This window comes from Argiope bruennichi, chromosome 9 (assembly GCF_947563725.1).
Source record: "Argiope bruennichi chromosome 9, qqArgBrue1.1, whole genome shotgun sequence".
In the NCBI taxonomy this organism is placed as follows: Eukaryota; Metazoa; Arthropoda; class Arachnida; order Araneae; family Araneidae; genus Argiope; species Argiope bruennichi.
In genome coordinates, this window is record NC_079159.1 from 13,493,849 (window position 1) to 13,512,397 (window position 18,549).

At 30.7% G+C, this 18,549-nt stretch overlaps 1 protein-coding gene across 1 annotated transcript in view; it reads left to right on the forward strand.

Annotated features, from left to right (window-relative positions):
- Positions 1-700: 700 nt before the first annotated feature.
- Positions 701-18,549, forward strand: part of LOC129984467 (transmembrane protein 64-like) — a 65,947-nt gene continuing 48,098 nt past the window's right edge. The window contains exon 1 of the mRNA XM_056094354.1: positions 701-1,710. Within this exon, the coding sequence (XP_055950329.1) occupies positions 1,078-1,710 (633 nt within the window). The 5' untranslated portion in view covers positions 701-1,077. The remainder of the gene's footprint in view (positions 1,711-18,549) is intronic.

The following is an 18,549-nucleotide window of genomic DNA, read 5'->3' on the forward strand; positions in this document are numbered from 1 at the left end:
AATGATGCTGCCCAAATATTTCAGTGGCTTATCTAGTAGCAAAGATTGTACATAATTAATCAATGGAACAAAATTGCAATTTCAAGCTTAAGTAATATAAAATATTTCTTATATATAAATAATTCCAATCTTTATTTTTGATATTTAATACTTTAAAAGAAAAAGAAAAATAAATAATTCCCAAATTACCTTGTCACCACGTTTGTATTGTTATTACTTCTGATATTATAATTTTTGAATGAACATTCGTTTTCCTACTTTTTTTAAATACTGATTTATACTACTATCTCATAATTCACATAGAAAAGGCAATTGACGCATATTGTATTTAGAAATTCTACTTGAGAGTAGCCTTAGCGTCAAGGGACGCCTTATGCTGTTAAAATCAAACTTCGGTTATAATTAAACAGTAAACTACAGAGAAAAAAATTATTTTTTCTCTTTTTCTATGCTGCAAGCACACTTAATGAAATCTTAAAATTTAACTTTCTATCTTGAAAACAGAGACATTCTTTCTTTTACTCACTCCCTTTATTAGCATCTGTACATCAAGTATTAAGTAATCATCAGCGCGACCTATGACGAAAGACTGTAAAGAGAATGTTGATTTTCTACACTAAATATGATCTCGGAAACTCGAGCAGAAGTGAATCGGATTTGCTTGTCAAATCCAGGCAGATGATTTGAAACTCAACTCTTCTCTTGTAAACATGTGTGCTTCTTGTTTTGATCTTGATTATCGTCTGCTGCGTGTGTAGAATCATTTGTTTGTTTATTCAGCAAATGCAAGTTTTTCCAAGAAATTCCGCATGAAATAAGATATTATATGAATAAATTGTTTAGCTTTTGCAAAAATAAATTGTCAGCATATTAAAAAATAATTCGCCATCATTTTTTCGAGCTCCTTAAATCAAATGCTGTTATTAAAATCGTAACATTGAATGCTCGCGACTTGACGAATGAATACGAACTGATGCATACGTACGAATTGTGCAGATCTCCAAAAATTAAGTCTGTGATAAATGTGTGCGAGCCGGATTTAAGACAATCTAAATTATTGAATGAACAGTCTTTGACATGGATATCCCGGCTCCAATTGTCGAACCATTACTTGCAACGGTACCTGCATCTACGGTGACAACTCTACAGAATTCTTTTGAAATTGAGGATTCTTTGCAAAAAAATGGATCCCATCGTACGAGTTCTAATGCAATTATTCGAACTCGCCGACGAGCTAAGTGCCTTGCATCAAAGTTTATGTCTCCAAAATTTGTGTTTTCTTGTATACCAGCATGTGCAGTATTAATTGTTCTAACTTATATATTGATTATAGGAAGAGATTATGTTAAATATGGACTCCTTTGGCTGGACAATCAAGAAGAATGGGTTGTTTGCTTCGTATTTCTTATACTGTATACAGCAGTATCTTTCCCTCTGACATGGGGATATGTACTGCTAAACTTAGCTTGTGGTTACCACTATGGTCTTATTGCTGGTACAATAGTGACAGCTTTTGCTGCTAGTGCTGGTATAGTGTTCGCTCATCTTCTTATGAAGCACTACTTTATTGGTACAATCACTGCTAAATTATTGGGACCAGATGTGCTAAAAGCAACTGTAAATGCACTACAAAGTGCTCATGCTTTCAAACTAATTGCTATATCTCGGCTTACTCCTATACCCTTTGGTCTTCAGAATGCTTTATTTGCTGTAAGTATGTTTTTAATCAATTAATCTTTATTAAATCATGAACTTTTATTTTGAATATTTAGTAAATTATTTTTTAAGCTTTCATTTTAGGTATGATATAGTGTCATTGAAACTGTGGTAATAAAGTTTTGATTTGTAAAATTGATAGTAGCATCACTACTTTTTGGTATCCATTTGCAATTTAAAATTAGGAAATGGCATCTGAGTAGTTTATAGTGATGTAGTTATAATCTGAAACAAAGAAAAAAGAAATTAACTTGAAATTATAATATACTTAATTAAGTAAAATAAAATATTGATATCTAAAGAATGAAAATTTCATGTTGTCTTAATTATATGAAAGAGTTTTTTTATAATATTGTTTGTTCCTATGTATTTACCATGATAATCAGCTCTGTTATTGAAGATCAAAAGATATGTAGATATGTGAAAATCAAGAAAAAATGTATATATGGCTTAGTGAAATGATGCAGAAGAACTGCCATTATTTTACTTTTTTTTTTCAGTACAGAAATATATAATATTTTCTTAACATGGCATTAAGAAAAGTCTAATTTTTTAATTAAGTTTTTTAATTTAAGTAACTAAAATAATTATTTATTATTATTTATTAAACAAAATGTTATTTATTTTTGTTATAAATAAATTGTATGAACTCGTGAACAATCAAAATCCTAGTTTGCTGAACCATGAATATCAAACGTGAAATGTACCGAAAATCTGATGTCTTATTTTGAATATTATTAAATACTACTGTTGATGCTGTATTATTTAAAATGTTAAAAATGCCGAGGATATATTGTTAATTGTTTAAATGTAGGGAATCAAAAAGGAAATTGACGTGATTTCTAGCATTTGTTTTATTGCATTTTTAATTTTAAATTTAATAATATTCCTATAGGAATACACTTATTTTTAAATATTCATTAAAGATATGCTCAATACTTTTATTATATGAGATTTTTCAATTATTATTATATTTTCATAATAATTTCTTAAACATTTATTTGTATTTACCTATTTTTTGTTCTCCATAAACATGCTTTGTGAAACTTTATGTATTTAAGGTGTGATCAGAAGATCCCTGATTACTTTATATAGAGAGATCTCAAATTTGAGACATCATGTTTTTAGCTATTATCATTCCAATAATTTCTTTGAAATACATTACGCTGCTATTAAATAAGTTGGTAGAATATCTAGTTTCCCTCTTTTATTAACACAAAAATTGGCCAACTGCTCTTAAGAGCACTTTGAAAGGTAGATTCTCTTGTATCTTAACATCATGCATAACTTCTCTGTTAGATGATTCTAATTGGAAATTATTTGTATATAATAAAATAAGAGAATGTGTTCATTTATAATATCCTCCTTTGTTTGACAGTTGTAGATTTTATTTATTTTACTCTCATAATTTGATTCTAGATTATATCTATATATTGTTGAATAACTTAATAATACTGGGAAGAATTAAAATTATTCAATCAGTAAAGATAATTGAGTATTGTTTATAGTGAGTCATTTCTTTGAATTTCATTCTAAGATTTTATTGATTTAAACTTTGAGCATTCATGATGAAAGAAAATAAAAACAAATCTTGATTTCATGTGAAAAAAAATGAAGAAAGGATTGAAAATTTAAAATTTACCCATTTGATTATTCAAAATTTCAGGGCTTCATTTCTGATCATTGAGGAAAATCAAAACCAAATTTTAAAACTAATTCCAATGTCATTTTCAATTCATGTAAATTCTGATGTAGAAAGAGATCGTTAAAGTAAGCATTTGTTCAAGTTCTGAAAAATATTAGAAATTAAAAGTAAGGGGTGTGGAAAAACTAAATGAAATCTTTGTTTGAATTAAAATTGCAAAAATCTGTTAGCAGCCTTGGCTTGAAAATTAGAGAACTGTTCATGTAAATTTTAATTACACCAAAAGTCTTCCATATATGGATCTTAAATTCAACATCATAGATCAAGTATTCTGATCTTGCTATAGTATGGAAGTTTGGAGAGTGGATTACTACTTCAGTTGTCTTATTTGTGATTTGACCATGATCATGTTTCACAATTACTGTACCAATAATAATGGTCATTACCATGATTAAAAATGAACAGTATTTAATTTTTAATATTTAATTACATTGCACTAATCATATTCTATATTTTCAAACATATGGAAAAGAAGTCTTACCTCATATAAGTTCATAGCTGTTTTATATAATATTGAAATTCAACCATTTGCTGTGCCAAAATATAAAATTTTTATTCTGTCTTAATGAAAGATTCGTGTTACGCCGTTTAAGGCTTCGCATTTCTTAATTATTCAAGATAAATGTTAAAAATCATTATGTTTCACTATATAAATGACACACATCCCATAATCGAAAAAGAAACTTGAGTTTGTTAACAATTAATATCGGTTTCTTGTATTTAATTGTAGCAATCATGGCAGAGCAGGATTTTTACTATCTCGTATATGAAGCATAGACAGAATAAGCACTGTAATAACCAAAATTCAATTGTGGCGCATTTCCGCTTTACAGATCTGCCTGGATTTGAAGAACACTTTTTTTTTTTTAATTTTGTCTTATCTGTCGATAAATACAATGACTGAAAAATGCTTAGAGTTAGATTTGTGAAATTTGGTATGTGTTCTTTATACCAAATTTGTTTTCTATCAAATTTTGAAAGAAATCCTTTCACAGATAGTCTGTTGCTGTGGCTGTCCGAGTACAGGTGAATATATTAAATATAAACGTAATGAAGTGGATAAAACTTCGGGTGAACCGGAGTTTAACCCCCTTCTTCGCCAAGTTGCGACCGTTGCCACCGTTTTCTCTAGACTGGGAAACCTATTATCTTTCGCCTTGTGGTGAATCGCATATAAGCCAGTAACAACTCTTCTACCCGATGGACATCTGCTCCCTCGTTTTTGAACATTTTGCAAAACATGGCGCAAGACCGTTGTTGGCTATTTTTGAAAATTGCTCCAAGCAGGGGTTAAACTCCGGTCGTACCAAAACTTCGCTGATATAATACTTAAATCATAAGTCCATATCAAATTTTCGACCCAATCCGATTTGTTTTGTAATTGCTATAAATTCAAGTCGTTATGTGTTTATATGAGTTTGATAAATTTACAGCTAAGTTTACGGTTAAAGTGTAGATTAAGTGGTGCTAAAGTGTAGATCTCCTTATCAAGTTTTGAGCATATCGGTTGACCATCTATCGGTGTGTAATTTCACATGAATGTAAACACGAAAACTAAAAAAACTCTACGTGTTAGGTAACCATAGGATAAGTATGTAAATCTAATCAGAAAACTGTAGTTCTCTATCAAATTTTGGTTTTAGTCACTTAAAAAGAAGGTAGGGGGCCCTTCCAAAATGCATATTCATAGGTGTGTGTGTTTTCCTATGTAATGAAACACATAATTCTCGCGATGTATTCTCCTATGTAATGAAACACATAATTCTCGCGATGTATTCTCCTATGTAATGAAACACATAATTCTCGCGATGTATTCTAGGAATAAAAACCTGAGCGCTCGCAAAACACTTCAGTCAGAGGCTGTCTACCGATTGGTTCCTATTCAACTGTCGCCAATTTAGAAATTCTATGGCTATTAGAGATACAATCGCAATTACATTGTTTGTAACAGCTTTAAAAAATTTTGAAAAAAAAAATATTTTTTAGTCTTTATTATGTTTTATAATAAATTGATTCAGCATCCCCCCTCTTAAAAATTGTTTGCATATTTCGGATATAAATTAATTTATGAGTCAAAGATCTATGAGTTTCATTTTAAAAAGCTAATTTAAACAGAGAAATAAGTACAGATAAAAATAGATTTTATTCATAAGCTTTAAACATATGTAAGCTGAGTTTTGAACTTAAATCAGTTCAGGGGCATTAATAATAATAATAATAATAAAACGATAATAGTCTCCACGAAATGTTGTCTCATGATCGTAAATTTGTTGTCCCCATCTCTTAAAAACTGTAGAATTTGAATAAGTTCGCGAGCGTTTCATACTTCGTAGTGTAGTGAAAAAAGCCGAGTATGCATTTTGGCTCTTTTTTTTTAATTTAAATTTCAGCATACAACTAAAATTTTGGTTGCACTATCATATATCAAATTCATTCATTCATTCTTTGAATTGTCGTATTTACATGAACGCAAAGTACAAAGGAATAGACAGTGAACTCTGACGGATTTAGTTCAAAATTTGATACGGATCTCCACTTTAGATGTTAAAAACTGTGTACCAAAATTTATCTATCTAGCTCTTTTCATTTCTTAGTTACGGGTTCATTTGTAGTCGGACAACTTAAAACCCCATTTCCATTGCCCGTGCGCGCCTTGAGTCCGGCACATTTCGCCCTCTTTACCTTCATTTGTTGTTTTCCGGGGCTCTAATACCTGTTCATTTTACCGACAGTTTGCGGGAAACTCCCGACTGACGTCCACAGGCGAGAGTGGTCCTACAATGGGTCAGATGGCAAATTTACGACTTTATCCATTAAGGTAACGGGGTTAAGATTACGGGGTATCCATTAAGGTAACACACAGTCAATGATAGTTCTAAAACTTACAAAGCCAGTAAAAATAAAATTTGGTAAGCAAATTAGGTATCTAACGTATAAATGTCCTTATCAAGTCAAATCAGTCAAGGACAGACTATCTGTCGAAAAATCCGGTTCATTCACAGATTCGAAAGTTATCTGCGCTTTTGCGTTGGGATGCGTTTGATTAGTCAAAATAGGGGTGAGTGGAAGTCAAGTCTACCAACTGACTCCGACCCACCACGAAGGCACACGGATTTAAACCATAAAACTGAATGACCAGACTGCAGCAATAGCAACACTGGCGGGAACTGTATTTGAGTCCTAATGGCCATCACCGGCCACGGTACAACCCTCCCCGAAGGAAGTACGTCCCGTCATCGATGGGTGGAGTCAGATGCCCCACCTATTTGTAGCGAGATCCAACCACCATGCCAGAAGCATCTCATCCTCATTTCGAGGTGCCCCCTCCCCCCTGGGGTCTGGGCTTAACACACAGACTGTCTGTGAATGGATCACGTTTAAAATATGCCAGAAATCTACAAATCTGGTGCAAAAATCATATACCAAATTTCATTTATCTAGCAATAAGCATTTTTGAGTTATCATGATTACCCTCATATAGATGTAATCGCAAAGATATGTTTTAACAGATTCATTAAAATCTCAAATTCGAATTTTCCGACAACTGCAACACTTTCTCTTTGTAAACCGGAAACTAAAAAGATACAACTTTTAAAAGTAATTTATTTGTTAGAATCAGAAGAATAAAATTCATTTACATAATACGAGAGGAATGAACGGAGTTTGCGAAGTTGTCAACTAAATGTGTCTCAATTTCAATGAAAACTTTTTTCACTTAGAGAGTGTGTGCCCAGCTTGCAGTTCTTCGCTTCATGTAGATGTTACAGAATGTGTTCATTTGTGTTGAACATCGGTGTTAGAATCTTTCAAATGTTGACATATTAATTTATTTCACAGTTATGTACTGCATTTTATGTTACAATAAAATCTGAAATGAGAATGAAAAAGAAATTTTCGCAGTTACAACGGGCGGTTTCTGCTAGTATAGATCTAATCTGAAAAATTCGCGGGAAAAACAATTCGATGTACAGAAATATATATATTGCATTATTTTCTTACACAAAGCCATTACGCATAGTTAACTTTTTAGGGTTAACGAAGGTTTTAAGAAATTAAACTACCTGAGAAATTTAATCTAAAATAATCTACAAAATGTTTGTAATTTGCAAGCTTCTTCGCAGTCTATATAACAAATATTTGTTTGTATATGAAGGAAGAAGGGGGGGGGGAGGACGAAACTAAGTATTTATTTATTTATTTTTGAACAAAACTCTCTCTAATGTCTTTTTAAATATAATATTTTAATGGACCTGTCTCAAAAGAATGGGGAAAAGGTGGCCTGGTGGTAAGGTCTCGGCTTGTGAGCCGTAGGGTTGCAGGTTTGAGACCCGATTCCACCGAAAAACCGTCGTGTAAGGGGGTATGTTTCACTTTAAATCCGTCATGCCAAACGTCCTCCCGCTGGTGTGGTGTGGTGTGGAGAGGGGGGTGCCAGCTCAGGTGTCGTCCTCGTCATCTGACCGCGTTTCAAAAGGACGAGATCCGTCCCAAAGTAGCCCTAGTGTTGCTTTACAACGGGACGTTAATATAACTAAACTAAACTAAACTCGGACCCAGAACTGGAGAGTTTCAGGTTCGAGACCCGATTCCACCGAAGAACCGTCGTATAAGTGGGTCCAGTGCACGTTAAATCGTCGAACACAAAATTCTTCCCGCTGCTGTGGGGTGAAAGTTTGGAGAGAGGGTGCCGGCTCAAGTGTCATCCTCGTTATTTGACCGCGGCTCAGAATTGCGAGGTCCGTTCCAAAATAGCCCTAGTGTTTCTTTAAAATGGTGCGTTAATATAATTAAACTAAACTCAAAAGATTGTTCACTTTTATTCAGAAAGGTAAAAATTTCTGTGCTACCAGCTGCACAGTTTTTATATTTCTTTTTATGAAGGAAATCATCTGCACTTTTTTGACTGTATTGATATTCGTAGTTCTTTTTGCTCAGTATGTATTTAGCTATTTTTCTTATGAAAATCCTACATTCCTGAAAAAGCACAAGGAGAGTGATGTCCCCAAAACTTTCTCACAAAATCTGTAATAAAGTTGAGAACCCCCTGCATAGTACTGCCTTATAGTTGTTACGAAATATTAACATTTGGCGGAAATTTAGCATTTTTTTTCCCCTGAATCTATCGTGTTATCCTTGGCGAGTTATTTGGCGATTAATTCCTGGCATGCGATTAATAGTATCCAAAAATCGAATTTGTGCTTTAGACACGTTTTTCTCAACCGACTGAGCCCGCTGGTGTGGCGTGGTGTGGGGAGGGGGGTGCCAGCTCAGGTGTCGTCCTCGTTATCTGACCGCGGTTCAAAATGACGAGGTCCGTCCCAAAATAGCCCTATTGTTGCTTTAAAACGGGACGTTAATATAACTAAACTAAACTCAACCGACTGAAACAAAAATTTGACACAAAACTGAACTTGTAGTCACAAAATCACACACCGAACTTATGTATTTAAGTCTTTGCGTCTTTGAGGTACCGCATTGACATGTTTTTAAAAATACAATAGATAGATGGTCAATACCTTGTTGGATTTGGCTGAAAATTCGATTTTGTATATCGAATTTTATCTGTCTAGCTTTCTCGTTTTGCATTTATCGTGCTAAATTATATTCGGACAACCGGAGAAACAGACTTCCTCTGGACTGATTTTGCTGGAAATCGGATAGAAATCTTCAAATTTTGTAGCAAATTTCATCCGTCTAGATCAAAGCGTTTTTAAGTTAATTTTGTCACAGACAGACGTACGGACAGTTTCCAAAAATATGTTTTTCGAACTCAGGAAGGTCTAAAACATGGAGATGTGTCAAAACCTCGCTTTCGAATTTTTTGACGATGACTGTATTTACTCTATACTATGTATATAGAAGAAAAAAAATCGGTTTATAGAGGGTTTTTTTATGTAATGAAATTCGACTGTCTTCATTTATTCTTTTTCTCGTAACATTTCCTGATTGAAATTTCTGTGGTCGTGTGAATGAAAAATAAAGTTGTTTTTTTCTTCTTCGTTGTTATCGTGTCTATGCATACAGTGCTAGTGCAAAAGATTAGAGTCCTTCAAAAGCCTTGGTGACAAGATCTGCAAGTTCTGGAGCCCGATGGCTATGGAGGATTTCGATTGGACGTGCTCCAAGTTGAAAGTGGGAACCGATAATGGCCTTGCCTTCTTCGTCGTTAATAATCGTAATCTGAGCTTGAAAGAATATTGCTGTTTTGCGAATGATCAGTTAATCCGAGAAAAAAAAATCTCTATCTGAGAATTAACTGGCTGCAACTCAGAATTGCTTTAGAAAAGCCGATAATACTCATTTTAAGAATGTATAAATAGAGAAAAACGGTTTTCTTTACAATCATTACAATAGACTTTTAGAATCCGATGTTTTGTGTTTCACCTCTCCTAAACTGCTTCTTAATTCTATTTTTGAAATATGTCGGTTTTATATTTTCATGAATTTGTATTTCTCTTGTTACGAGTAAATTATTCAAATGAAAATAATTGTTCCCTAGGAAGAAAATTAAACATAATTTGGAAATGCACTTTTTTTTTTTAAGTCAACGCTCCTGCATTAACTGGGAACGGAGCTGCGTAAACTGTCATTGAAACTTCTCGTTGGTACAGTAATTGTAAAACTTTGTTACTCAGTTACCTTATTTTTTTTATTTATTTATTATTATTTTTTATTTCTGTTTCGAATACGATCAGTGATGAATTAGACATGTTTCGATCCTAAACAGTGCATATTATGATGACCCTCTTTTAGTAAACTTGTCAGCTTAGTTTTGCATTTCAGCGTTTCTTTAATTTAACCCTTTCTAGGGCCGTGGAAAGTATGCTTCGCTCCAAATTTATCAATCTTTGTATGAAATTATGTAGGTTGGTATAAGTTCTGACAAATTTGTTTAGTAAAACAGAAACTTAGATGCTTCAGTTCTTTATTTCACACAAAATGATGTGTCTTGATTTGTTACTTAATTATTAATTAACCAAATGAATAAATCAAATTTATCTAATAAATTAAATGAATCCCTTTTCTTGTTCTAATTTCAAGCCTAAAAATATTTTAACATAATATAACTAGAAAAAAATGGCCCTTTAAAGGGTTAACCAGCATGTTGTTGATTTAGTTTAGATTATTTTTTATTTTGTTTGCTTTGTGAAAGTGCTCCTCCTCCCCCCTTTATATATGACGGCTCAAAAGTGCCTAATATCCTAATTTCCATTACATATATTTATATATATCAAATATAATAACTCTTCATTCCATATTACTTTATTCTAAAATTCTCTTATTCCCTGATCCAGTTCCGACCTTTTTATTTAATTATTTCAAATACGCTTTCTAAAAGATTATTAAATCCGGAAATCTTACGTCTCGAGCAAAGAAATAAAAATCCCTAACGCCTATGGTATTTTTTCAAAGATATTTAAGATTCCATTTTCTAAGTCAACACGTGTGAAAGAAACCCCTATATCAAAATGTGAATTCATTAATTAACAAATTTTAATTGAAATTCACAAGTTTTCCATCATTATGTAAAGTAAGGTCACGCTTTCTCCAAATATGCCTCTGGTCGTTTAATTTCGGAATATTATTATACCTTTAAGTTACATAAAACTGTTGTTATTGTTTTTTATAATGACACTTGCCATGGACAAGCTCGCTGACGATGTCAGCGATTTTAAGCCAAGGAAGCGTCTCTTGTTTTAGTAGTGCCAACTAGGGCCACGAGTACGTCTTAGCTACTCACGCATCACATTTGCTTGCACAACACTCTTTTACAGGAGGGCACATTCACACATCTCACAGATAGAACAACGGAAGAACAACCATGCCCGAACCGGGACTCGAACGCAGGACGCCCAGATCACGGGGAAGACGCGCTACCCCTATGCTAGGACGTTGGCACATAAAACTGTAAAAACTAATGTTGATTTAAAAGATTTGTGCCAACAGTATTTTTTTAAACAAATAATAATAATATCGCTTGCAGTTTTACTAGTTGATAACTCGGCTTTGGATTTTGAATAAATTGTAATTGTTCCAACTGCAGAAAAAACTATAACTTAACTACTGATGCAAAAGATGATTGAAGGCATACTATCATTGCAAACATAAAATCTTACCGTGCAAAAAATGAAAGCTCAAATAAAGGATAACAAATTAATTTAAATGTCATATAAGTTATTATTTATTTAGGTATTTGATATAAGTTAATGTATTAAACATTAACGAAATAAAAGATGAATGTTTAATACATTAACTTATATCGAATATACTTATACGAAGTATACAAAGAGAGAATATTATTATCATGAAAAAAATTCCAAACGGATTTTTATTTTATTTTTTCCACATCTAAAAAAGAGTCGGAACAAAGCTCTTCTGGTATTATATCCGTCTGTTCGTAAACATGATAACTTAAAAACGTTTTAAGCTAGCTAGAAAATAGATGAAATTTGGTATGTGGGCTTCAAATCAAATTTATGGATTTCTATCAAGTTTTAGTCATCGCATTAAGTCTGTGTGGTTATTCGAGCACAAATGAACATGATAAATACAAAATACAAAGAAAATTTGGAACACATATTTAACATTATTAAAGAGTAGATCATATGAAATTATGGCCGACCGTCTGTCCTTTTGTAAATGCAATAACTCAGAACCGCTGTGATTTAAATAAATTAAATTTTGTTTCTGATCTTGCTATTAAAATGATAGCATTGTTTCAAATTTTGGTTTCAATCGGTGGGAGGAAAAGATATTCAAAATGCATCTTTGGTTTCCTCCGATATAGTACAAAACACAATACTATCACATGCAGGACTCGGGAAATAAAAATCTGAGTACTAATGTTGTTCACGACCTTGTCTAAGGTCAGCAATCTTACGTAGGGATAAGAGAGGTAACACTTTTATGAGAGAGTGTGTGAGAAAGTTTCGGGGAGACCATTTCAGTGGGCTAATCTATCATTTATTTTAAAAGTGTGTGCATTTCTGTGTTTTAAAGCTATAAAACATATTAAAAATAAAAGCAAGAAAGATAAAATCGTTTTTGTTAAGTAAAATAGCTTTCAAAACTATTTGTAAAAATCTCCACTTTGAACCGTTACCTTCAGCGGGCTAATCTATCATTTATTTTAAAAGTGTGTGCATTTCTGTGTTTTAAAGCTATAAAACATATTAAAAATAAAAGCAAGAAAGATAAAATCGTTTTTGTTAAGTAAAATAGCTTTCAAAACTATTTGTAAAAATCTCCACTTTGAACCGTTACCTTCAGCCGGCTAATCTATCATTTATTTTAAAAGTGTGTGCATTTCTGTGTTTTAAAGCTATAAAACATATTAAAAATAAAAGCAAGAAAGATAAAATCGTTTTTGTTAAGTAAAATAGCTTTCAAAACTATTTGTAAAAATCTCCACTTTGAACCGTTACCTTCAGCGGGCTAATCTATCATTTATTTTAAAAGTGTGTGCATTTCTGTGTTTTAAAGCTATAAAACATATTAAAAATAAAAGCAAGAAAGATAAAATCGTTTTTGTTAAGTAAAATAGCTTTCAAAACTATTTGTAAAAATCTCCACTTTGAACCGTTACCTTCAGCCGGCTAATCTATCATTTATTTTAAAAGTGTGTGCATTTCTGTGTTTTAAAGCTATAAAACATATTAAAAATAAAAGCAAGAAAGATAAAATCGTTTTTGTTAAGTAAAATAGCTTTCAAAACTATTTGTAAAAATCTCCACTTTGAACCGTTACCTTCAGCCGGCTAATCTATCATTTATTTTAAAAGTGTGTGCATTTCTGTGTTTTAAAGCTATAAAACATATTAAAAATAAAAGCAAGAAAGATAAAATCGTTTTTGTTAAGTAAAATAGCTTTCAAAACTATTTGTAAAAATCTCCACTTTGAACCGTTACCTTCAGCGGGCTAATCTATCATTTATTTTAAAAGTGTGTGCATTTCTGTGTTTTAAAGCTATAAAACATATTAAAAATAAAAGCAAGAAAGATAAAATCGTTTTTGTTAAGTAAAATAGCTTTCAAAACTATTTGTAAAAATCTCCACTTTGAACCGTTACCTTCAGCCGGCTAATCTATCATTTATTTTAAAAGTGTGTGCATTTCTGTGTTTTAAAGCTATAAAACATATTAAAAATAAAAGCAAGAAAGATAAAATCGTTTTTGTTAAGTAAAATAGCTTTCAAAACTATTTGTAAAAATCTCCACTTTGAACCGTTACCTTCAGCGGGCTAATCTATCATTTATTTTAAAAGTGTGTGCATTTCTGTGTTTTAAAGCTATAAAACATATTAAAAATAAAAGCAAGAAAGATAAAATCGTTTTTGTTAAGTAAAATAGCTTTCAAAACTATTTGTAAAAATCTCCACTTTGAACCGTTACCTTCAGCCGGCTAATCTATCATTTATTTTAAAAGTGTGTGCATTTCTGTGTTTTAAAGCTATAAAACATATTAAAAATAAAAGCAAGAAAGATAAAATCGTTTTTGTTAAGTAAAATAGCTTTCAAAACTATTTGTAAAAATCTCCACTTTGAACCGTTACCTTCAGCGGGCTAATCTATCATTTATTTTAAAAGTGTGTGCATTTCTGTGTTTTAAAGCTATAAAACATATTAAAAATAAAAGCAAGAAAGATAAAATCGTTTTTGTTAAGTAAAATAGCTTTCAAAACTATTTGTAAAAATCTCCACTTTGAACCGTTACCTTCAGCCGGCTAATCTATCATTTATTTTAAAAGTGTGTGCATTTCTGTGTTTTAAAGCTATAAAACATATTAAAAATAAAAGCAAGAAAGATAAAATCGTTTTTGTTAAGTAAAATAGCTTTCAAAACTATTTGTAAAAATCTCCACTTTGAACCGTTACCTTCAGCGGGCTAATCTATCATTTATTTTAAAAGTGTGTGCATTTCTGTGTTTTAAAGCTATAAAACATATTAAAAATAAAAGCAAGAAAGATAAAATCGTTTTTGTTAAGTAAAATAGCTTTCAAAACTATTTGTAAAAATCTCCACTTTGAACCGTTACCTTCAGCCGGCTAATCTATCATTTATTTTAAAAGTGTGTGCATTTCTGTGTTTTAAAGCTATAAAACATATTAAAAATAAAAGCAAGAAAGATAAAATCGTTTTTGTTAAGTAAAATAGCTTTCAAAACTATTTGTAAAAATCTCCACTTTGAACCGTTACCTTCAGCCGGCTAATCTATCATTTATTTTAAAAGTGTGTGCATTTCTGTGTTTTAAAGCTATAAAACATATTAAAAATAAAAGCAAGAAAGATAAAATCGTTTTTGTTAAGTAAAATAGCTTTCAAAACTATTTGTAAAAATCTCCACTTTGAACCGTTACCTTCAGCGGGCTAATCTATCATTTATTTTAAAAGTGTGTGCATTTCTGTGTTTTAAAGCTATAAAACATATTAAAAATAAAAGCAAGAAAGATAAAATCGTTTTTGTTAAGTAAAATAGCTTTCAAAACTATTTGTAAAAATCTCCACTTTGAACCGTTACCTTCAGCCGGCTAATCTATCATTTATTTTAAAAGTGTGTGCATTTCTGTGTTTTAAAGCTATAAAACATATTAAAAATAAAAGCAAGAAAGATAAAATCGTTTTTGTTAAGTAAAATAGCTTTCAAAACTATTTGTAAAAATCTCCACTTTGAACCGTTACCTTCAGCGGGCTAATCTATCATTTATTTTAAAAGTGTGTGCATTTCTGTGTTTTAAAGCTATAAAACATATTAAAAATAAAAGCAAGAAAGATAAAATCGTTTTTGTTAAGTAAAATAGCTTTCAAAACTATTTGTAAAAATCTCCACTTTGAACCGTTACCTTCAGCCGGCTAATCTATCATTTATTTTAAAAGTGTGTGCATTTCTGTGTTTTAAAGCTATAAAACATATTAAAAATAAAAGCAAGAAAGATAAAATCGTTTTTGTTAAGTAAAATAGCTTTCAAAACTATTTGTAAAAATCTCCACTTTGAACCGTTACCTTCAGCCGGCTAATCTATCATTTATTTTAAAAGTGTGTGCATTTCTGTGTTTTAAAGCTATAAAACATATTAAAAATAAAAGCAAGAAAGATAAAATCGTTTTTGTTAAGTAAAATAGCTTTCAAAACTATTTGTAAAAATCTCCACTTTGAACCGTTACCTTCAGCGGGCTAATCTATCATTTATTTTAAAAGTGTGTGCATTTCTGTGTTTTAAAGCTATAAAACATATTAAAAATAAAAGCAAGAAAGATAAAATCGTTTTTGTTAAGTAAAATAGCTTTCAAAACTATTTGTAAAAATCTCCACTTTGAACCGTTACCTTCAGCGGGCTAATCTATCATTTATTTTAAAAGTGTGTGCATTTCTGTGTTTTAAAGCTATAAAACATATTAAAAATAAAAGCAAGAAAGATAAAATCGTTTTTGTTAAGTAAAATAGCTTTCAAAACTATTTGTAAAAATCTCCACTTTGAACCGTTACCTTCAGCGGGCTAATCTATCATTTATTTTAAAAGTGTGTGCATTTCTGTGTTTTAAAGCTATAAAACATATTAAAAATAAAAGCAAGAAAGATAAAATCGTTTTTGTTAAGTAAAATAGCTTTCAAAACTATTTGTAAAAATCTCCACTTTGAACCGTTACCTTCAGCGGGCTAATCTATCATTTATTTTAAAAGTGTGTGCATTTCTGTGTTTTAAAGCTATAAAACATATTAAAAATAAAAGCAAGAAAGATAAAATCGTTTTTGTTAAGTAAAATAGCTTTCAAAACTATTTGTAAAAATCTCCACTTTGAACCGTTACCTTCAGCCGGCTAATCTATCATTTATTTTAAAAGTGTGTGCATTTCTGTGTTTTAAAGCTATAAAACATATTAAAAATAAAAGCAAGAAAGATAAAATCGTTTTTGTTAAGTAAAATAGCTTTCAAAACTATTTGTAAAAATCTCCACTTTGAACCGTTACCTTCAGCGGGCTAATCTATCATTTATTTTAAAAGTGTGTGCATTTCTGTGTTTTAAAGCTATAAAACATATTAAAAATAAAAGCAAGAAAGATAAAATCGTTTTTGTTAAGTAAAATAGCTTTCAAAACTATTTGTAAAAATCTCCACTTTGAACCGTTACCTTCAGCCGGCTAATCTATCATTTATTTTAAAAGTGTGTGCATTTCTGTGTTTTAAAGCTATAAAACATATTAAAAATAAAAGCAAGAAAGATAAAATCGTTTTTGTTAAGTAAAATAGCTTTCAAAACTATTTGTAAAAATCTCCACTTTGAACCGTTACCTTCAGCGGGCTAATCTATCATTTATTTTAAAAGTGTGTGCATTTCTGTGTTTTAAAGCTATAAAACATATTAAAAATAAAAGCAAGAAAGATAAAATCGTTTTTGTTAAGTAAAATAGCTTTCAAAACTATTTGTAAAAATCTCCACTTTGAACCGTTACCTTCAGCGGGCTAATCTATCATTTATTTTAAAAGTGTGTGCATTTCTGTGTTTTAAAGCTATAAAACATATTAAAAATAAAAGCAAGAAAGATAAAATCGTTTTTGTTAAGTAAAATAGCTTTCAAAACTATTTGTAAAAATCTCCACTTTGAACCGTTACCTTCAGCGGGCTAATCTATCATTTATTTTAAAAGTGTGTGCATTTCTGTGTTTTAAAGCTATAAAACATATTAAAAATAAAAGCAAGAAAGATAAAATCGTTTTTGTTAAGTAAAATAGCTTTCAAAACTATTTGTAAAAATCTCCACTTTGAACCGTTACCTTCAGCCGGCTAATCTATCATTTATTTTAAAAGTGTGTGCATTTCTGTGTTTTAAAGCTATAAAACATATTAAAAATAAAAGCAAGAAAGATAAAATCGTTTTTGTTAAGTAAAATAGCTTTCAAAACTATTTGTAAAAATCTCCACTTTGAACCGTTACCTTCAGCGGGCTAATCTATCATTTATTTTAAAAGTGTGTGCATTTCTGTGTTTTAAAGCTATAAAACATATTAAAAATAAAAGCAAGAAAGATAAAATCGTTTTTGTTAAGTAAAATAGCTTTCAAAACTATTTGTAAAAATCTCCACTTTGAACCGTTACCTTCAGCCGGCTAATCTATCATTTATTTTAAAAGTGTGTGCATTTCTGTGTTTTAAAGCTATAAAACATATTAAAAATAAAAGCAAGAAAGATAAAATCGTTTTTGTTAAGTAAAATAGCTTTCAAAACTATTTGTAAAAATCTCCACTTTGAACCGTTACCTTCAGCGGGCTAATCTATCATTTATTTTAAAAGTGTGTGCATTTCTGTGTTTTAAAGCTATAAAACATATTAAAAATAAAAGCAAGAAAGATAAAATCGTTTTTGTTAAGTAAAATAGCTTTCAAAACTATTTGTAAAAATCTCCACTTTGAACCGTTACCTTCAGCCGGCTAATCTATCATTTATTTTAAAAGTGTGTGCATTTCTGTGTTTTAAAGCTATAAAACATATTAAAAATAAAAGCAAGAAAGATAAAATCGTTTTTGTTAAGTAAAATAGCTTTCAAAACTATTTGTAAAAATCTCCACTTTGAACCGTTACCTTCAGCGGGCTAATCTATCATTTATTTTAAAAGTGTGTGCATTTCTGTGTTTTAAAGCTATAAAACATATTAAAAATAAAAGCAAGAAAGATAAAATCGTTTTTGTTAAGTAAAATAGCTTTCAAAACTATTTGTAAAAATCTCCACTTTGAACCGTTACCTTCAGCCGGCTAATCTATCATTTATTTTAAAAGTGTGTGCATTTCTGTGTTTTAAAGCTATAAAACATATTAAAAATAAAAGCAAGAAAGATAAAATCGTTTTTGTTAAGTAAAATAGCTTTCAAAACTATTTGTAAAAATCTCCACTTTGAACCGTTACCTTCAGCGGGCTAATCTATCATTTATTTTAAAAGTGTGTGCATTTCTGTGTTTTAAAGCTATAAAACATATTAAAAATAAAAGCAAGAAAGATAAAATCGTTTTTGTTAAGTAAAATAGCTTTCAAAACTATTTGTAAAAATCTCCACTTTGAACCGTTACCTTCAGCGGGCTAATCTATCATTTATTTTAAAAGTGTGTGCATTTCTGTGTTTTAAAGCTATAAAACA